Consider the following 22,320-nt stretch of genomic DNA (forward strand, 5'->3'; position numbering starts at 1 on the left):
GCGAAAGATGCCTTAAGACCGCCATACCGGCTCCTTAACGCCTGAGGTAATTACTGTAGAGGCGGTTTGGATAAACGGCGTCCGTAACTGGTCATAGAAACAGTAAATGACGAGGCCCATCTGAAAGGACGCGTCCTCTGCCGGTCCTCCCCAGGAGCAGCAGCAGCTGGAGCAGCTGCAGGAGCTCAGAGAGAGCTGGGCTCCAGCAGGGTGGAGCTGGACGCCCTGAAGACCACCATGACGTCCTCCAGCAGGTGAGCCCCCCCCCCCCCCCCCCCGGTCCTCTCCCCTGCCTCTCCGTCCCTCTCGGCCTTCTCAGATACCGTCATGCCACAAAAGAATTCGACACTTGTCAAAGAGGTCAAATGACACATGTCAAGTCAAATGCTATTTATTTAAACAGCTTTTTTAATATTTGCACAAAGCCTTTTTTCGTTTGGAGAAATTACACACTAGAACACTATGCAGCGTAGTTGTGGGGGTTTAATTCAAGCTACCCTCTCTCTCTCTCGTCCTCTCTTCCTGCATTGGTCCTCATCCTGATATGACAAGCCTTAACTGAACAGGGGATTAAAAGCATTAATAACTTATGCAAGCGCATGAAAACCCATTAACCTCTAAAACCACCACAGACCCGATGTTGTCCCCAAACAAAAATCTGGGCCATTGCTATAAACTACTTTTTGTCTCCATTCAAATTTCATGAAGACGCCATCTCAACCAGCATCTGTTGTCCAACCTATCTACTAAGTGATGCTTTCTGGCCACTGAGAACTCCCAGCATGCTCGGCTCATCCGCTCCTCCTTCCTCTGCACGCGGGGGAGAGAAACGGCTCATACTTTGAACTGCATGCGAAGCGAGCTGATAAACCAAATGCCATTTTCGAAGGGTTGCGCTGAAACAATAGCAGCCAGACAGACTACGTCAGTGGGCGGATGGAAACCGTGGCTCTTTCACACAATAGCCATTTAAAAATGGCACATGTGTAGGTGTGTAGTGTGGCCTGACAGTCCTCAAACCTTCCATGAATCAGACCGCTGGTAGGAGATGTGGCATTGACAGGAAAATTAACATCCCTCCCTCTCCCTCCCTCCCTCCCTCCCTCCCAGCCCTATCAATCAGCCACCACTTGTCAACCCCCCCGCCCCCCCCCCTTCCTCCCGCTCTGCTCTATCTCTTTTATCTGCTTCCTGCCTGCCACCTGGCTCCAGCTGCTGTCTTGATTCTGTCTGCTAACAAGATTTCCATGACAGACCTGGGGGCAGGCTTCTTCTTCCACAACACCCACTTTTTGTCTTATTTTGGGGATTGTATTTTGTGGAACTGCCACAAGGACTCGGTTACAAAAAAAAGAGTATTTTCGTGTAAACGTAAAGATAATTCCGCACTTTTTTTTTGGAAGGGACGAATTTTCCAAAGAATTTCCCAATATGGACAGAAATGGTATCGCTGATATTCAGACTGTTTTTAATTTTGAGTCTTTATGTGAGATGCCTTGGGGTGACAAACAACATGCCACAAAAGCCTTCTCCTCTAATGGCTGACTCCCCCTCCCCTTCCTGTTCCCCTCCAGTCAAGTGAAGCCCTGAGTGTGCAGCTGTCCACCCTGGAGACGGAGAAGACGCAGCTCGCCCAGTCCCTCACTACAAAGGAGGCGGAGCTCACTACCCTGGGGGAGGAGCTACAGCAGGCTCAGAGCTCACTGGCCAGCGAAAGGGAGAGTGGGGTGAAGACGGCAGAGTCCCTCCAGAACCAACTCAACGAGAAGGTAGGTTTAGCTTTGAGCGTGTAATCAGCTGGTTTAACTGACACAGCTTTTGGTTTTGCTAAGGTTTTTATAAGAGTAGTGTTTGTTAATGATATAGTGTTTCATATGAAAGTGTAAATAGTGGGTTACGATTCGAGGGTTGCCATATAACACGTTATAAACCGAAATGAAACACACTTTTAACAAAATTGCCCCTGGGGGGCGCCAGAGTTCTTCAGGGGGGGCGCGACGTGAGAAAAAAATAAACCCGAAAAAAAACCTGAAAGTCGATGATTCAAATCATCAGTCGTACTTCAACTGTAGAAGTAACATAACTAAATCAATTTTCAACCGTTTATCTTCGTGCAAACCATTAAAAAAATCTACATATTTGTATCTTCAATAATATCGAAACAGAATTTCGATATCATTTAAAACTTCTTCTGAATCACAGTTTTAGTTTCATACCGCTTCGTTTTCAGCTGTTTTCATTGAAGACGTCTGCCCATTCTGATACACCTACTTCTAGACATCGTCTCTCATTCCTTTTTCAACAGTTTACCATTGTTCAAACCATTAAACAAATCTACACACTTGTATCTTCAATACTATCTAAACGGAATTCTGATAGCATTTATACTTTTTTCAGAATCACAGCTTTAGTTTCAAACCGGCATCGTTTTCAGTTGCTTATAATAATTTAGGTCACCCAACGCCCGTAAACAAACCCCGCCGAATAGTCGAATCTCTGGACTGAAAAGGCAGATCTAATTCGACTGGCAGTATACACAGATTAAGATGTTCATATGTATTCAAAAAAGGTTAAGCTAAAACATGCTTAGATAAAGTTGTTAAATTGTGTTAAGAAATGTGTTTAAAAACGCACAAAGATGTTGTAATGTTTCAGAAATATGTTTAAAATGTTTAAAAAATATGTTTAACAAATATGTTTCAAAAATATGTTTAACAAATATGTTTCAAAAATATGTTTCAAATGTTTTATAATTATGATCAGAGATGTTTAAAATGTGTAAAATATGTAAAATAGCTTTCAAAACACAGGTATGTAGAAAAAAAAAAAATTGGGGGGGGGGGGGCTCAGCTGAAAAAAAAATTCTGAGGGGGGGCTCACTCTCACACTTTGAAAACCCCTGGTCTACAACATCACTGATTATATCACTCACATACACGACAGTACGAAAAAAGTATCACAAAGTCAGAGTGGGTTGTAACCATGGGGATAACATGCCCCCCTCCTTCCTAAAACTCTCAACCCAAAACACTTTTATCTTCTTCAAATCTTCAAATTCCAGATTAAGCTGTGGCTTCACTTACGCTTGAAAGAAAGGTCTTAGTTAAAAGCTTTATGTCTGTGAATGTGTTCATTGTTTGGTCCCATTGTAGGTAATATGGAAGTTGCTATAAAGTTAGATCTAAATCAGCGTGTTTGTGCCTGGGATCCCCAGGAGAGCCGAGAGCAGGCCCTGGAGAGCGAGCTGGGGGCGTCCCGCTGGGCCAGTGTCCAGGGGGCGGTGCTGGAGGCAGAGAAGATCATCCAGGACTCCCTGCTCCAGATCCATCACCCGGCCCACCTCAGCTGCACCAGCTCTGCAGGTAGGAGAGACCCCCCAGATCCATGTATGATCCTTAGTGGGGGTGATTGGCGAAAGAGTCTTGGATCTTAAGAGTTGCTGGATCCAACACCTGCTGCCTGAATAAGTCACTAAGGAAATTTAATGTCAGCAACTGACCCTTTGCTCTGATCCAAAGAGGAAGAAAAAATTAATTGTATACAATTGTGTGTGTCTCAGTGGAGGCTGACTACTGTAATTAACCCTTAAATATGACAACTTTAATGCCTTTGTATGTGTAATGTTTGTTTCCCTGGGTAAAGGGACATTAGCACCCCCCATTGCCTATTGAAAACTACTGTGGGGAGGACCTTCCTCCCTCAGCCTCCATTGACTCCCATTCATTTCCCCGAAAGTGTTGGCGGCCGGTGAATAACATGGGGTTCAATGGGAGAGAGGAGGAATGTCCTCCTCTGAGTGGGTGTGACTAGCTAAGGGATCTGAATCGCGTCAAGTTCTACTTTACGAATAGGCTGTAGCCCTGGCTTGGCTATGAACCAATAAGCAGCAGCCCTGGCTGTGGAGCAGCCCGGAGGGAGGGGTTACCCCCTCAAGTCTAGGCTACGAGAACCAACAAACCCGCTCAGTCGTATGCCTCGTTTCCACCGAGTGTGCGGTTCGGTGCAGCTCGGTTCGCTTATATTGGCGTTTCCACCGCCAAATTTGGGCAAGGTCCTGAAATAAACGCGCTGAACCTACATATTTTTCGGCAGTCCTCCGTTGGGTTGCCAAGCCGTAAAACGTGGAGCTATGCATGCCATTATTCTGAAATCACTTTTGGTATGACCAGGCCAATGATATCTTTGTAACACAAACAGCGAGGAGGACTGACTTGATCTATAAATGAAGTCCCTCAATCTTAATTGGCTTAACACCACGACCAACATTCTGAAACGTCCATTAACATCCACATTTACCTCAAACAATGTTAGGCTTACAGCCCATGTAAATAGTTGTGCATTTTTTTTCTTGTTCTTTTAATTGTTTGTTACTCTGACCGTTCTGTTTGATATTGTGGAAAGGATGTTAGTGAATGATTCAGAGCATGATGCAATTTTAAATGGCATCAATTGTTGTTCTGTATCTTCATTTTTCTTAAAACAATTGTAGCTGAAAATAAACAATAAACAACATAAACAAGATCTGGGCCCAATGATGGCCCAGATATTTTTATTTAGTTTTACAAATCAAGAGTAGGCCTGATTTGACTAATTGGCTTTAAATCCATTCCTTCTGCCCTTGTAGTCCAAGACATGCTGCCCACCATCTTTCAAAGTACAATGCTGCCACTGGTGGATTTGTATCAATTTTATTTTTATTATTTTATTATCCCTCCCTGCTATTTTGTAGTTCACCAAAACACCCTGAAACAACTTAAGTCTCAAATACTTATGCCAACATACCCCACTAACAATGCAAGCAGGCCAATGGCAACTAAGCGCGCAGTCCTTTCTTCCTAACATTAAAACCACCAGCCACCACTGGTGTTACTATATTGAGTTTACTAACAGCTATTTAAGCCTCACTCTACTCTCTCTCTTTATGACGGTTGCCTACACTATGTTGCTCTTTCTTGTATGTTCCCTCATGCGCTCGTTCTCAATCTCTCCCCCCCCCCCCCCCCCCCTCTTTCCGTTTAGACTACTTGGTATCGAGATGTCAAGCCTCTCTGGACTGCATCGACAGACTGAACTCTGCCAGAGAGTCCTTCCTGGCAGACAGCACAGGTAAGAGATGCCTCCCCTCCTACACCTGACCAGAGAGCAGCGCAGGTGCTGGCAGCTCGTTTAAGATAGCCTAGTTTGGATCATTAGCATCTCCAGTGAGAACCATTCATTTGTTAAAACATGTATGGCTGTGGATATTGGTGTTTGAACCCAGAACGTTTCAGCTGGGAGAGAAAACAGCTGACTCCTACACCATCCTCCTGACCCCTTCATAATAAAACATTCATCGTTCATCGTTCATGTCGAACTCCCAACTACGCAGACTGCGAGCCGCGGTTCATCATCCCAATCCTCATGTCTTGTTGTGTGCTGCCCGCGTGTGCTTCTGCAGGAGGCTCGGAGCTGGTGCGCGCCGTGACTCAATGTGGCCACCTGGTGGGCGACACCATCGTCCAGGGAAGCGCCACCTCTCACATGGTCCCGGTGGAGCAGGCGGAAGGTGGGTTACGCATTCTGGACTTGCGTTCGGATCGATGTGCTGTTTGTAGGCGTGTGGGTCTGTCGCTCTTTGAGGCGGCCGCACACACATTGCCTCCTCATGTGTGGCCTGTTTCCACTGACAGACCATAAACAATACATCTGTTGGAAACTGTGCGGTGTGTCGGGACAACCACTTCAGCTACAGCCTGCGCCCCACCGCGCGGTGTATTGAGACCGCCTTTCAGGAGGGTCAGCTGACTCAATAACAATCATATTAATGACCTACCTCCTAATAGGACATCTAGTTCTAGTGTTAGGTGGAAGGTAAAACAGAGACCCCCAGTAGCCCCCATATATGTGATAACCCAATGCAGGGATGTAGAGCGTACTCACATGCTGATGCTCTGCCCCCCAGCGCTGTCGGAGAATGTGAAGGCGTGCGGGGCCGAGGCCCTGGCCCTTCTGGGGCCCATGCGGGAGCAGGAGACCCTGTCCTCCGCAGACGGCTCCAGGCTCCGGGACATCCTGCAGGGCATTCTGGCCACGGCTGAGGTGAGCGGACCCCCGTCTCAGACAGGAGATGGTTCATCCCATAGAGGAGATGGTTCGTCCCATAGAGGAGATGGTTCGTCCCATAGAGGAGATGGTTCGTCCCATAGAGGAGATGGTTCGTCCCATAGAGGAGACGTTTCGTCCCATAGAGGAGATGGTTCATCCCATAGAGGAGATGGTTCATCCCATAGAGGAGATGGTTCGTCCCATGGAGGAGATTAGGGCTGTGCAATTAATTAAAGATTTATATCCCTTTAAAGAAATACACATAAGGTTCAAATAGAGAATGTTCAAATAAAAAATACAATTACAATTAGGGCATTTAGCAGACGCTTTTATCCAAAGCGACTTACATCGGCTAATACACACATTGACACACCGACGGCAGAATCAACCATGCAAGGCGACAGCCAAGTGTCTTGCTCAGGGACACATCAACACTCGCCGCTCTACCTCCTGAGCTAAGCCGACCCCATCACCCCCCCATCGAGCCAAATAATTTCCAAATATGTATCGAGCTATATACGGTTCTGAGGTTCAACTATGGAGTCCTTCTGTTTCATGGAGCGCCAACCCTCATCCTTCCTGACCTCTATGTGTCTGTGTCCCTCTTTATTTTTCACTCACCCACAAACACTCTGGACATCAGAAACTGCGTCCTCGGGGTCTAGAGCTGCAGCAGGGGGAGCTGGGAGATCTGGTGGAGCAGGAAATGGCAGCGACTTCTGCCGCGGTGGAATCGGCCGCTTCCAGGATAGAGGTAGGGTCTGGGTGAGGTGTTGGAATACTTGTGTGTGAATTTTATGTACATGGCGTTGATCTCTGTGAGCAGGGGAGTGTGTGTGTGTGTGTGCGTGTGTGTGTGTGTGTGTGTGTGTGTGTGTGTGTGTGTGTGTGTGTGTGTGTGTGTGTGATGTTAGTTTATCATGCTTAGGTTACATACGTGTTTTATCCACATTGTGTGTGTGTGCGTGCTTCTGTAACTTAGTAATAGCTGTGTGTCTTTATGCACATGACACATTTATGTGTGTGTGTGTGTGTGTGTGTGTGTGTGTGTGTGTGTGTGTGTGTGTGTGTGTGTGTGTGTGTGTGTGTGTGTGTGTGTGTGTGTGTGTGTGTGTCTGTGTGTGTGTGTGTGTGTCTGTGTGTGTGCATCGTTGTATGTGCATGCGCTTGCATGGCCATGGGCGAGCATAAAGCAAAGTAATTTCCTCGTTGCCCCATAAAGCTCTTTGTTCACCATCTGCGGTTCTGTGCATCTCAACAGGAAATGCTGAACAAGTCCCGGGCGGTCGACACCGGTATCAAGATGGAGGTGAACGAGAGGTGAGAATGGAGTTGGAGGAACTCCTTATCATAATGAACACAGAGCATCACGGCGAGTTCACCCATGGAGTTTCATGCGATTATTACTCTTTATCATGTCACCCTCATTTACCCTCTGGGATTAATTAAAGTGTATACATCTTGTCTTAATATGTTCATATATTCATATTTTCATTTTTACATAATGGTTGAAACATCGTTTTGTTAACAAGCCCATCTTAAAAGGAGTTGTACGAGGTGTTTGTACGTGATGTGTCCGGGGCCACAGTTACGCCGCAGGCCGGCTTTAAAGAACAGTGGGCGGGGCTGGAGGATGAAGTGTTTGTGGTGCTGTGAGTTGGGGTTTCCCTGCTGTGTGAGCAGATAATGAGCAAACAGACGCAGCCACACCGCAGAGATACATGTTCACACGATCGAGGTCAGCTGTGCTGTGGTCCGAGAGGAAACAGAGGCTCTCTTCAAGGCACAGCTAGGCGATAAGGCCTTTATCTCTGAATCACCCACGCCTCTTTAGTCTCACTCGTATAGCCCCCCCCCCCCCCCCCCCCCGTATAGATCAAAACGTAATCTTCATCGTTCACGTTGTTTAATTTGCAGTTAATTCCCCATTTTACCATTATTGGAATCAGGATTGTCAATAAGTCTGCTTCAAATCCTTCCTTTGCAGCGGGTCCTAACTCAGTTCCCTTTTGACTAAACTCTGTCGCCCCCTGCAGGATCCTGGCTTCCTGTACAGAGCTGATGCAGGCCATCAAGGCCCTGGTGCTGTCCTCCAAGGACCTGCAGAGGGACATTGTTGAGAGTGGACGGGTGAGCACAGAAACAATCGACATTCCTTTCAAAAGAGATTTTGGCCATTCCCGTGATGGATCATCTGACTGTGTTGTCTGTGTTGTCCACCAGGGGGCGGCGTCCATGAAGGAGTTCTATGTGAAGAACTCCCGCTGGACCGAGGGCCTCATCTCCGCCTCCAAGGCGGTGGGCTGGGGGGCCACAGTCATGGTGTAAGTCTGGTTACTGTGACAACGTGGACTACTGCTGTAGGACAGTTACCGGGCAGTAGAGTTGGGGATCTGAGAGGAGGTTCTGTTAAGTTAAGTTCAGTCCTGCTGAGAGAATGTCTGGAAAAATAAGGATTTTATCTTGATTGATCCAGGTGAATGTGCTTATTTATGATTTTTTTTTTATTTGTATTATCATTATTATTTATTAACACTGTATTTTCTACGCCCTGGTCTGGCAGAGATGCAGCAGACCTGGTGGTGCAAGGCAAGGGGAAGTTTGAGGAGCTGATGGTGTGCTCTCATGAGATCGCCGCTAGCACTGCGCAGCTAGTGGCCGCGTCCAAGGTAAGACAAGAGACCCTGACGATCACAACCAGCTTACAACCCGACCCGAACCTCTGCTCTATACCCTGAACCTCTCCTCTACAGCCTGAACCTCTGCTCTACACCCTCAACCTCTCCTCTACACCCTGAACCTCTGCTCTACACCCTCAACCTCTCCTCTACAGCCTGAACCTCTCCTCTACACCCTGAACCTCTCCCTCTACACCCTCAACCTCTCCTCTACACCCTGAACCTCTCCTCTACACCTTCAACCTCTCCTCTACACCCTGAACCTCTGCTCTACACCCTCAACCTCTGCTCTACACCCTGAACCTCTCCTCTACACCCTGAACATCTCCTCACACCCTGATAATCCCAACCCTACCCTGAACCTCTCCCTCTACACCCTGAACCTCTCCTCCACACCCTGAACCTCTCCTCTACACCCTGAACCTCTCCTCTACACCCTGAACCTCTGCTCTACACCCTGAACCTCTCCTCTACACCCTGAACCTCTCCTCTACACCCTGAACCTCTCCTCTACACCCTGAACCTCTCCTCTACACCCTGAACCTCTGCTCTACACCCTGAACCTCTCCTCTACAGCCTGAACAGTCCTCTACACCCTGAACCTCTCCTCTACAGCCTGAACCTCTCCTCTACACCCTCAACCTCTGCTCTACACCCTCAACCTCTCCTCTACACCCTCAACCTCTCCTCTACACCCTCAACCTCTGCTCTACAGCCTGAACCTCTCCTCACACCCTGATAATCCCAACCCTACCCTGAACCTCTCCAAGTTGACATTTCACCTGAATATCGAGTCATTCATTCGTTGATTTGTATTAGAACTGTACTAGAACTTGTATTAGAACTTTGTATTAGAAATGTAGTTACCTCACAAATCCCGAACTAGAGGATACAACTTCGACCTTTGAGAACCCTGGATGTCTCTGATTGGGACTGAAGATGACCCCCATCCCTAAACCCCCCCCCCCCCCCTGCACTGCTCTCCAGGTGAAGGCGGACAAGGACAGCGCCAACCTGCAGCGCCTGCAGCAGGCCTCGCGGGGCGTGGCCCAGGCCACCGCCGGCGTGGTGGCCTCCACCAAGTCGGGGAAGTCTCAGATCGAGGAGACCGGTGAGCGAGGGGGTCTGGGAGGATGACGGCGTGGTACTGTCGCGTGACGAGGCACCGGCGTGACCTTAGCTTCATCTAACAGGCTAAGAGCGGAGGACGCTTTTACTTTGAAATAACAATTGGTTAGTTCATAAGGAACAAATAGATATATGTTTGTATTGCTTATTATTTACTGCATATTTTTTTTATTTTCCAGATACAATGAACTTCACCAGTATGACGCTCACCCAGATCAAACGGCAGGAGATGGACTCACAGGTGTGTAGCCTTTGATCCCTAGTGACTATTAACACATAGGCTGTTCACATTGTGTCAGTGTCAGGCTTAGGATTGGCTGATGAAGAATGGCTCACATTGTCCTTATACGTTCTAAACAACCATGAACGATTGCATGGATAGTGGACCTGCGTCATGCTGTGTGTGTTCGACCCCCCCCCCCCTATCCTCAGGTGCTGGTCCTGGAGCTGGAGACCCGGCTGCAGAAGGAGCGCGAGCGGCTAGGCGAGTTGAGGAAGAAGCACTACGAGCTGGCCGGGGTGGCAGAGGGCTGGGGCCAGGACGACCAAGGTGAGCCCCACGCAGCACAGACTGCGGGGAGTTGGCCGCTTTGAATGATCACAGATGATTAGAGATGGGAGCTGGGTGGGATAACGCAGTGGCTAGTGGGGGGTCAGACTCCCGGATAAAAAGTACTGGGTTTCATTCCTAATGCCTGCCAACATGTCTGTAGGGCACTCTGGAGCCAGATGCGTCTGCTGAGATCCACCTGACGACGTAGAGATGCAATATAGATATTTCTAGAGTGGTTATACTAGTGGCACAGCTTCGCAAGATGGAGTCTATCCTCTTGCTGCTCCATTGAAAAGATATTGGAAGATTGTTGAAAAGTCTGGTTGAAAACACTCTGACTGCATTTGTTTTAATCTGGGTTCGGGCTACACATGTTCACATACACGTAGGTCCACCGGCAAAAGGTTAATGTCTCTTCGTAGGATGTGCTGTGACAGACATTCACCTGTATCGGAATTAACAAGATATTCCTTCTTTACGAATTTGTATCGGATTTACCGGTAATCGCTTCGGATGGAAGTAAAAAGTGCAAAAATAACTGAATGTTAAATGGTACTGATTTAAACTCGGCAAGATTAAAACTCACTCACTTTCTGTCTCTCTCTTGCTTTCCCCCTCCTCTCTCTCTTGTTCCTCTCGCATTCTCTCTCTTCTCTTTGACAGGCACAGGTTGACCCCTGACCCCGTATTCAACCGCAAGACTGGCCTTTCTTCCCCTGCTTCCATGTATACACAGGCTCGACTTCCCCCTTTTTCTCTCTGTTTTCATTTCAAGCCAAAAAGAAGGGTGCATCTTTACTGCCCCTGACCAGAGAGGTTCAGAGACCAATGAGGGTTGGAACAGGGTGGGGGGGGGGGGAGCAGGGGGCAGTGGTGCTGAATCATGTGAGAGGAGAAAGGCATTATGGCGTCACTCCCACCCACCCCCACCAGGACTATTCAAAAGCGGTGTGTTGTGCTCACACGTTACTAGCACGTTTTTCATTTTCTTTCAAAATGGCCGAGTGCCACCGAAAAGACTTCATGAGCACAAGTTTCAATTCCAAGACATCCCAAGATGCATTGCACAAAGGGCCAGACCCTCCCCAGCAATGAGGAGATCAGTGACAAATTGTTTTTGTCTTTCCCTTTCAATACTGCTCCTACTACAGCTAATACTACCAGTAATACTAATTCTATTACTATTTCACTATAACCACGACCACGTAGCCGTTTGAATAACATGCACGTTTTCTACCTAAACTCTCTTCCGTTTCGATGTCGTCCGGTTGTGAAACATTGTGCGTTGTGCCACATCCGGTGCTGACCCCTGTTGTTTTCAATCTCCTGGTTCTAGACTTGGACTTGACCTATGACACTTGACCTTCGACCTTTACTCTAGTCTCTTCCTGCGCTCTCCTCACTGTGAGCCGTTTGTACTTCTTGGACCCGGACCCACCCAGCCTATAGCGCCCGCAGCACTGTTTCTGGATCCTCGCCTGGTCCTCCTCATGATCTACCATGACTGCTATTTCAGCCGACTGTTTTATGGTTTTGTTTTTGTACCCACATTGAGGCGATCCTAGAAATCCTTTTTCAGGAAATCCTTCTTCTCTCGATGTCTCTTTCCCGACAGCAGCGTTAAAAATAGCAGATGAACTCTCAAACTGTGGCTCGTAGACACTGATGTACGACATTTCAGTTTTATTTCTCTCTCTGTTTTACTGAAAACGAATAAGGAGAAGAAGGACATGGTTGAAGTGAGGACTGTATGCCTTATTAGGCACAAATCTGTGGCGGGACTAAACTCAAGGCTCCACATTTGATATTGGAGCATTTATCAAGAGTTTAGTCCGGTTGGCTCCATGGACCTTTCTACACAATCTGCAGTTATAGTGTGAAAAAACAAAACAAAGGTCATAAACATGGATCCACACTGACTACCCAGGTGGCATGGCGTCCTAATGTTGTGTATAATTTATTTTATTTACTGGAAAAAAGTTTTGAGTATTAACCTTACTGTCTGCAAAACCATCCTGGTAATGACAATTTAGGATATGACGAGACATGATTATTATAGCTTTTGTTATTTGATTTTTTTTTTTTATTGAATATGAATAATTCAGAGGCCTGAAGATATAGCTAACATGCATTACAAAAAAAAATCCCCGAATGTAATGCATTCAATATATTGTACCTTCAAATATTATAATATTGACATTTTCCCCAGTTTCTACATAATCTTTTTCGTCATTTCTTTTTTGTATTTTTTAATAGTTTTTTTTATTATTTTAATTGGCAGATAATGAAATGGCAAATCCTTAAATAATTGTCTGCATTACCAGGATTTATTATCAATACTCCAGCCTTTAACTGTAGCTTCCAAAAGACCAAGTTGCTGTGTGTATTTTATATATTTCATCACACACATCGCATCTTTAATCAAGTTGTGGTCTTTCGCATTCAGTTGCTTTTAAGAAAAGGCAAAACATTTAACATTCTTAGTCGATTTAAGTAGCCTCCTGGGCATATACGAGTTGTCTTCTGTTGATTGCAGTTGGTAGTTTCTGCCACCAGGGGGTAGTGTTTCTTCGAGTTACTAGACTTGGAAACATAGCTTCGAGTGTTCATCAGATTATGCTGCTATTCAATGCCGAGTTTGACACCATGAGTTTTTATGGAAACTGGGATGAGAATTGATTCATTAAGCCCACTAGCTGTGGGTACTATCTATACGACGATGAAGAAGACGATGACTTTGATTAATATACTCACAGAGTGTGTTTTTCCTGTGTCTTGACATTGTAGTAGTGCTCTTGCTTCCGTCGTGTTTTTTTAAAAGTTGTGACACTGGGTATTTAACAGACCACGGTCAAACAGTCTTTTGGTAATACTTCTAATAGTCACCTGGTTGAGTTGAAACTAGGTTGATGTTTCTTCCGACAATACACTTCCGAGAAAGTCAATCAGAAATGGCCCACGTTGAGAAGTAATTGAATTGAAATCAATGAAATGAAAACAATAAATGGTTATATTTAAATATTTTAAGTTCCCTACTTGTAAAATCGGAACCTTCCCATCATATGTTCAACACTATAACTGTGTGTGTGTGTGTGTGTGTGTGTGTGTGTGTGTGTGTGTGTGTGTGTGTGTGTGTGTGTGTGTGTGTTTAAAATGTTCCTATTTTTTTCAGTTGGACCCGAGTGATTCTTAGCTGGTTTTATGATATATTGCAATAGAAAATATCTGAATGGTGTATGATTTTAAAATGCCATGTGGTCTATTTTTGCAGTATTATACAGTAAGTGTCTGTTTAAGATGCATTAAGCACATCTCTAGTCAAACGATTTGATTCTGTCTCTCCTCTCTCGTTCTCTCGTTCTCTCTCTCTCTCTCTCTCTCTCTCTCTCTCTCTCTCTCTCTCTCTCTCTCTCTCTCTCTCTCTCTCTCTCTCTCTCTCTCTCTCTCTCTCTCTCTCTCTCTCTCTACCTCTCTCTCTCTCTACCTCTCTCTACCTCTCTCTACCTCTCTTTTTCTCTCAGCCTCTCATGTTTGTAGTCCTTCACCTTCAGCCAGCCTTTCAACTGCCTCACACTGTAGTCAAGGAGAAACTAATAACGCAATTAATACCGTTTCAAATATGTCTTTGTATGATATACTAAAAAAAACTTTGTGGGTCTGTTTATATTATTATCTCCGTTTTGAAATAAATATTTCAACTCAATTAATACATCACGATTCAGATTCATTTTTGTCCCACTTTATGTTTTGAAAAGACAAAGGTAGTTGTCTCTGTTGAAGGTTTGCTGTTTGTGAACCCCTGGACAGATATTAGAAGATTAAACCAAATAAGTTTATAAATAAGACTATGATCCTTTAACATCAAAATACAAAAATGCCCCAAAAAAACACCCGTCCCCCCCAACACACACAAACGTCTAGAGATTCATCAAAGTTCTACCCTCTGCTATGTATATAAATCCAGGGGATATTTCTGCGTGTGATGAATCCTAATCAGGTCGTTCCACACCCACTAGTTATGACTGTAAGATTAAACTGAAATCATGTGCTAATTTTCACTCATTGGATTGAGATTCATCAAACATGATTAGTAGTATTTGTGTGTGTGGGTGAGAGTTCTAGTCGGTGCATAGAGATTTTGTTGAACATTAAAGTGACGTTTCCATCAGAGTGCTTCTAAAATCCTAATGCACTCAATTGATCTCTCTACTTTTCACTTCCCTATCTCTAGGCAAAAGCACTGACTCAAGTAGGTCTAAGGCCAAAATCTCCATGTCGGCCTATATTTCTTTATTCATTGCAGATTAAGTCATTCATTTAGTTTTTTTTCATTCTTTCAAGGTTTTCTGTGGGGATCCTGTGTGGAATTGCATGCAATCTAAAGGCATTGTGCAGAGATTACAGCCAACTCTAATACTGTGGGATCAACCACTGTTTTGGATTAAGAGTCTTACTTTTTCATCTCAAATTCAACACTCATACAAAGGGAACCCGCAGGGCAGGGCAGTGTCTCAAGCAATTCTGGACAGCATTTAAGAAAATAATAGTTTAAGAATTGAAAAAAGACAATAGACTTAATCCAATAAGAAATTGCCTTTAAATATATTGTGTAATTTTCGGTGTGAATTCGAAAAGGAAATGTCTTTGATTTGGGTTCTGGTAATCCATATTTGATCAAGGAAGGTTTACCATTGTATAGAGGAAGGTTGTCTAAAGGGCTAGGCTTCCAAAGCATGTGGTAAATCAATCAATGCCTGCAAATTTCAGAACGCCAGCCTTATTGTTGAAATCAACAAACTGATGCTGAACAATAGTTTAACCTGTATTCCCCTGCTACTGTCTACACGTTCTGCAACCTAAAATCTGGGGATCAGGTCCTGCAGCTGTGAAAAGCGAGCGAGTGACCCAGAATGCGGTTCTGTCGATGACGCGTCGTTTTGTTTGCCGCGTGCTGACTTTATGGAGAGGGTAGTTCTCTGGAAGGAAAACAGGGGAGGCTCGAGACAAGCTGGGCTATTTATAGTTACTGCAGTTGTGTGCGCGAGGGCTAGCTTGCAGCGGCTGCCATGGCAGCAGCGGTAGCACCAGCAGTCTTCCTGTCTGTGTTTATTATTCACTGCAACAGTGGCCGCGGCTCCCAAACGTTATCCTCAGGAGACCCGGGGCTTGGGAGGAGAAAGGGCTTCAGGGATCAATAGATACCAAATCGCATGAATTCCTAAAATTACTCGCATTAATCTCCTATCTAGGAATTCCCCGTTACCTTTTTCCGAGTAAGAGACACATTGGCTGGTTGAACAATAGACAAATTATGGATGCACATGAAAATAAAGTGGCACCAAAACAAAGTCTGTGTGTGTGTGTGTGTGTGTGTGTGTGTGTGTGTGTGTGTGTGTGTGTGTGTGTGTGTGTGTGTGTGTGTGTGTGTGTGTGTGTGTGTGTGTGTGTGTGTGTGTGTATATGTGTGTTTTTTTGTTCTCCATTCTCTGTGTAAAATATAGAACATTACTCGAGCATCGATATTGTCTTATTCAAGGTCATATGTGGTCAGGACCTCAAGTTCCCTCTTCTTGACTCCCATCCCAGCATTGTGGAACCTGATACCGACTACAGGACCTGCTTAAAGCTACACTGTGAATAGAATAAACACCAGTAATAGCCACCTTGGCTATGACTGTGATGGAAAAAGCAGTTTGACCTGGATTAAAGGTGACAATGTTTAACTCTGTCCTATTTCGAGGGCGTATGACAGATTGTGTCAGTGTCCTTGAGCTCCATGAAGACCGCATGGTTGATTATTAATGTACAAAATACTGCAGTAAAACAAACCCGGCACGCCACTGGTTAAAACAGGTTTAGCCTCATAGTCACCACATATATTCAGCCTTACCATTCCATTGCATCCCCTTTTTTGCCGTTGTCTTCTCAAACCAATTAATATCAAGAAGTGCTGTGTGGGCTCTCTCACCCCACTGACCCTGGGAAGACATGCAGCCATAACATGGATGGATGGATGGCTACTGTATCCCACGTTATGTTCTCCATGCTTCTAAAAATAGGGGGGCCCACCAAGCTGCAGGTGGGCCCCAGACCACCGGGCCTAGAGCGCTACGGGAATGTCCTTGGTTTAGTGAGGGAAATGTGTGTGGATAGCACACATGTACACGCTGTGGCTGTGTAATGTATATATTGAGGCCGAACGCCATGCAATCATTCAGTATGGCTACACCGTGTGTGTGTGTGTGTGTGTGTGTGTGTGTGTGTGTGTGTGTGTGTGTGTGTGTGTGTGTGTGTGTGAGAGTGAGATACAGACATGAGGTCACATCCACCACAATTTAAATAAGGTGCAGAATGGCCTAACTTTCTTTTTAAATGTTACTCTTCACTCTTGTCGTGTATTGCTCAAAAGTTGTGTTGGTGCATTCCTAATAAGGCAGTGGTAATGGTCCTGAAGCTTTTAGTAGCATTATCATTTACCTCCACTGCAATCAGAGCGTTATTCATCATGGCTGTCATGAAGTAAATGACTGTTGGTGTTCTTTCACTCCCTTTACTGCGAGTCAGCCACCAGGTGGTGGAGGAAGATGGAGTGTCTGGTTAACGGCACAGCACAGCTGGGGAAGAAAAGGAAAACTGTAAATGTCTGAGGAGGGTTTACAATCTGGCTCATCTCTCATCTCTTCCCTGTGCTTTCTAGCTTTTCTGAGAAGTGTTCGTCTGGGAGTATTGTTTGTGTGTATTTTTAAATGTGGACGACAGTGACAGGTGGTCAACGGTGTACACGCGCACGCACACACACACACACACACACACACACACACACACACACACACACACACACACACACACACACACACACACACACACACACACACGTGTGTCCCTCAGAATAGACAGGAATAGCTGCAGACTACTGTACCAAAGAGTAAAAACAGCCCAGCGCTTGTCAAGTTGGGACGAGAATAAAAATGGGCTATTTTTGTTGGGCTCGGCCTTTCCAAGAACTTGAATGTTTTTTTGTTTTTTCAACAAACCGCCAGCAAGGAGCTAATAAAATAGGTGAACTTTTAAGTAACTAAAACAAAGAGGGATGAAAAAATAAATAAACATAACAAAAGCATTCTTCCTCCCTCAGACATGCTGTAGCTCGTTCTTCTGTCGCTGGAACTTTGTTGGAACAAAATACCAGCGAGGATCATGGAAAAATCTCTGTCAGAATAAGTTTGGGAAAGGATGTGTGTGTGTGTGTATGCCGTTGCCAGGGCTATCAGGGGCGTTCAACATTTGGACCGATGGGGCACAGGCAGAAACATGCAGTCACATGGCAGCAATGGGTCCAGAGAGACAGGTCAATCAACAGAACGAGTCAGAGAGAGAGGCAAGGAGAGACGACGACAGAGAGAGAGGCAGACAGACCCAGACAGAGCATGACACTAACTCCTCCACTCTGCTCCACTCTGGGGAAGAGAGCCCAGGTTGCTAGGAGACCTGTCCCCAATGCAAACACAGTACCATCTGCTGCAGGGACATTAAGGAGAGGGCTAGTCAGGCTGAGGAGACCAAATAGGGGAGAGATGGGGATCGAGAAAGGCCTGGAGAGGAATTGGAGCGACACTTTACAAAACAAAATAATGCGCACAGACAGCACATCTGTGAATGAGAAGGAGACGTGTAAGAAAGAGGTGGAACCAATAAAATACATACAAATACACGCTCCACCAAGACCAGGACGCGGGGCGCTGAGGTTGAGACGGTTTATTGCCACGGTTGGGTGTGTGGAGATGGCTGGTTGAACCTGGGCACATTGATTGCTCCATGTTCCACAGGTGTGCAGCCTCACCTAGCTCCAGTATCCAACTGACTTGGGACAGAACCAGCCATCATCCACACACACTCCACAACATTTAAATGAAAGACAGAGAGATATTGAAAAGGAAAGTGAAGAAAATAAAGGTCAGATTACCAAATGGATGGGGGGGGGTCTACTGGTCTGTTGTAGACCAAGGTGAAGCGCTAATTGAAATGGATGAGGTGGAGTCGAAGCAACCCCACCATTTTGATTGGAAAATTATGATGCACCTGTTGTTTCCATGGCAACTATCAAAGAAGAGGTGGACAGGTGCAGTTACAGCTCCCTGAGGACTAAATTGGGCTATTATCTCAAAAGACAGCTGTATAATTATTACTCTGCTTGCCTACAAATTCATTTCAGCTTATTGTTTCGTTTTTTACTGAGGTTCATGTTTAGCATTGAATAGAAAACCATTGCTGTCCCGGTTATTCCCTGCCTTTCTGTTTTGTACTCAATCCATTTTATGGTTTTGCAGTTTAATGTCTCTTTAATGTCACACAAACACACACAACACACACACACACACACACACACACACACACACACACACACACACACACACACACACACACACGGAACCTTTTCCTCAAACAAGGTTGGAATGAAAAGATTGCGTTCAACTAATTAAAACTGTGACAATAAAAACAGCAATGTATCCATACAGATATCAAGGTGCATTTTAACTTGAACGAAGATGCAATGATTATACCAGTCGCATCAGCATCCTCCATTACAAAAACATTAAAATTAGAACATTTTCAGAAAAAACGTAATAAGTATCGTACAGCCAATATGGGGTACCAGAGAAGAAGCATGACTTTGCCTATGAGTCTTCATTTGTCATCATACGTCGATAAAAACACAGTACATTAACGCTATTTACACTCTGTAACACGTCTGTGGACATTGAATGCAATTCTCACGGTGAATACAGTCCATAGAATATACGTATTTTCATATATATAATTATTATCTGTCTTTTACAAATTATATATAACGCAATATATCACAGAGAAAGGCTATCTACAACCTTTGCTTTCAGCTACACACAACACCCCTGTTTTGGAACCCTTTTTGATATTTCTGTTTGGTCAATTTATTCATTAGTGGGACGGGAGTCTTTGGTTGCTTGGGAACGATCACAGCAATCAGTGAGTTGCCATGGTTTAGAATAACAATTTTTAACGTTTAAAAGCTGTTTCTGTTTGGATTTAGTCAAGTCGGCATGTTTTTTCTAAGGGGGTATTGTTTAACATAGACAGGAAACAAAGCAAAACACAATAAAAGAATACAAAATTAATGAAATGGGTTCCTTGCCCAGTGCAAAAATAACGTTATAATTACTCACCCTCCCCGTATTAAACCCTGGTTGTCCAAACCAACAGGGCATAATGCCTGACACCGGTACACAACAGAGGGACCAGAGTGATCAAAAAGGAGATTTCCTGTTAAGTCTGAAAATGCAAACGAGTAGGAGATACTGTACGTTTCATTCAACATTGCCATATTGCTTTTCCCTGTAAATGTGTTCCTTTTAACCTGGGCAGAAATTGTTTCATTAGGGCAGTGAAGTCAAGGACCTATTTTCCGAGGAATATCCCACAGGGACAGTCCTCCCACACTGGGGAGAGCCTTGGTGGAGTGAAAACTATAAAACATATTCCTTCCGTCATGTCAATTCATAACTCCATCCACTGAAAATGTAACCGAGGTGCAGTAAACAAAATACAATTTATCTCGATTCCCACGACAATCTCACTCCGATTCAGAAAGAGCCAATTGGAAACATCAATATTATTTTCAATATTTTTCTTTTGGAACAATCCAGAGAGCACTAGCCGTTGCACTGTCACACTTTAGTTGTCCGTCGACCTAAAAATGGCAGAAAGAACGCATATGGTGCTTGCATTACCTTTGGGGAAACCCCAGCCAAAGGTAGTTAACCTGAGACACGCTTACGTTGGTGTGGAACAACCTGTCCAAAGCTGCTATCGGCGGCCGCTGTGATGCGTGCTGCCGACCGGCCGTCATACACACAAACACACACATACACACACAAAAACGAACACACACACACAGAGGCCCCTGCGGGTTGCATTACACAGCTAGTGTACCGAAGGAGGAATCATATTCAAAGGCCCTGTTTTTGCTGCTGTAAAGGGGATCAGATTCATAGAGAGGGAAAGAGGAGGTGTGTGGGCGGGGGGGGGGGGGGGGGGGGGGGGGTTGTTCTGAGTCGGGTCTGACAGCTGTTTGTTTGCCCTAGTCCCGGCACCCACGGCCTCTACTGAGCCTGGTCACTGTGAATCTCCAGCGAGCATACCTGACCAGCCGATCGCTTCAGAGAAATACCCCGTACCCTAGCCCTCCCTACTGGGGCCACTGGTGGCCAGCCTCCCTCTGTCTAGGAGGCTCTCCCTACCATGGCACCATGCCCCCATGCCAGACCCTAGCCTCCCTACTGGGCCAGCCTCACCTTCAACAGGGCCTCCTCCCTCCATCCAGGCCTCATCCTGGCCCTGTTGAGGACAGAGCGACTGGCCGTCAGCTGGGAGGAACAGGGCCGGGGTGAACTGTGCCAGGTCAGGCCAGCCGGCCTACGGGCTGCTCCCCCCTCTCTCTCCCCTCGGCCGTGTGTTCACAGCGTCCCCACAGCCCTCCAGAACGCGAAGAGCTAAGAGAGGGCTAACATGCTGTAAGAAAGCTTCCAGTGGTGTTTTTTTTGTACTTCCTACTGTACTGTTACATTCCAAAAAGAAAATGGGAGCGTTTGGTTTCTCCTCCGCCACCACCTCTCCTCCCTCCTCCTCCTCTCACCTACTGCTGGTTTCAAACAGTGTAAGTATGTCTCTAACAAACCTGTTCTTTCTATTGCTATATATATCTTCACTAACAAACTAGGATTTCTGTAACGTGTGTGTATGTGTGTCCAGACTGTCTCCTCTGAACATATATCAAAACCTGTATATAGTTTGTGCGAGGTTGTTTGCATGCATGGAGGTTTAGATGTTTGTGTGTGTGTGTGTGTATGTGAACATATGAAAGTGTGTGTGTGTCTTAGTGTTGACTGTGTGTTTTTGTAACCTGTTTTTGTAACGTCTCTCCCTATAGACACAGCCATCTCACCTCGGCTGTTTTACCCGGAGGGGTCAGACGTGGCCGCCACGGCCAGGTGTGTGTGTGTGTGTGTGTGTGTGTGTGTGGTTGTGTGTGTGTGTGTGTGTGTGTGTGTGTGTGGTGTGTGTGTGTGTGTGTGTGTGTGTGTGTGTGAGTGTGTGTGTGTGTGTGTGGTGTGTGTTGTGTTTGTGTGTGGCGGTCACTGTACATGGAAGGGTCTCGAGAGGGGAAAACCATGAAGGATTGGGGCGTTGTTTGTTATTGGGGCGTTGTTTGTTACAGGGGGTTAAAGATATATCAGCCAAAATCAATGTCTCACACTCTCATCAACTGCGGGCCACCCCCACCCCGACCCCCACCCCCACCCCACCCCACCCCACCCCCACCCCCACCCCGACCCCCACCCCCACCCCCACCCGACCCAACCCTGCCACCCCAAACCTCTCCCCCCTCTAGTATCGGTGCACCCGGCCACTGTCCATCCGTTTGTGTGTGTCCGTGTTTGTCCCCATGTGCGTGTGTGTGTGTGTGTGTGTGTTGTGTGTGTGTGTGTGTGTGTGTGTGTGTGTGTGGTGTGTGTGTGTGTGAGCGGCCTCTGCCCTCAGTCCCAGCCGTTGTCCTTTATCATGTGGGCCAGCTCAATGATGAACTTGCCCTCTTTGTACTTCTGACTGCTCTCGAAAGCGTGCTCCTGGAGAGAGAGACAGAGAGAGAGAGAGAGAGAGAGAGAGAGAGAGAGAGAGAGAGAGAGAGAGAGAGAGAGAGAGAGAGACAGACACAAATGGAGATGAGTGATTTGAATCAGGAAAAGCAAAGTGGGATGGAGTTGAGAAAGAGAGAAGTAATGCAATGCCGTTTTCCTCAGACCACTGAGGACTCAAAGTTGATATCCCGTCACTGCAGAGGTA

General features: G+C 45.8%; 2 protein-coding genes across 3 annotated transcripts in view; one reads left to right on the top strand and one right to left on the bottom strand.

Moving 5' to 3' along the window:
- The window catches only part of LOC132475146 (huntingtin-interacting protein 1-like), a 40,473-nt gene extending 26,321 nt beyond the window's left edge, over nt 1-14,152 (top strand). Inside the window, 16 exon segments of the mRNA XM_060076143.1 lie at nt 155-182; nt 185-258; nt 1,575-1,769; nt 3,215-3,362; nt 5,020-5,106; nt 5,438-5,545; nt 5,942-6,078; nt 6,728-6,838; nt 7,346-7,404; nt 8,121-8,214; nt 8,308-8,408; nt 8,648-8,753; nt 9,750-9,873; nt 10,070-10,131; nt 10,323-10,440; nt 11,107-14,152. Of these exon segments, the coding sequence (XP_059932126.1) occupies nt 155-182; nt 185-258; nt 1,575-1,769; nt 3,215-3,362; nt 5,020-5,106; nt 5,438-5,545; nt 5,942-6,078; nt 6,728-6,838; nt 7,346-7,404; nt 8,121-8,214; nt 8,308-8,408; nt 8,648-8,753; nt 9,750-9,873; nt 10,070-10,131; nt 10,323-10,440; nt 11,107-11,117 (1,563 nt within the window). The 3' untranslated portion in view covers nt 11,118-14,152.
- Nucleotides 14,153-21,853: 7,701 nt separating this feature from the next.
- LOC132474099 (uncharacterized) overlaps nt 21,854-22,320 on the bottom strand; it is a 10,581-nt gene continuing 10,114 nt past the window's right edge. The window contains exons 5-6 of one of the 2 annotated variants that reach the window (XM_060074532.1): nt 22,002-22,103; nt 21,854-21,955 (exon numbers count right to left, since the gene is read on the bottom strand). In XM_060074532.1, the coding sequence (XP_059930515.1) occupies nt 22,014-22,103 (90 nt within the window). In that variant the 3' untranslated portion in view covers nt 21,854-21,955; nt 22,002-22,013. Of the gene's footprint in view, nt 21,956-22,001; nt 22,104-22,320 lie in introns of those variants that run through there. The other variant, XM_060074533.1, reaches the window with a different exon arrangement.

Source organism: Gadus macrocephalus, chromosome 16 (genome assembly GCF_031168955.1).
Source record: "Gadus macrocephalus chromosome 16, ASM3116895v1".
In the NCBI taxonomy this organism is placed as follows: Eukaryota; Metazoa; Chordata; class Actinopteri; order Gadiformes; family Gadidae; genus Gadus; species Gadus macrocephalus.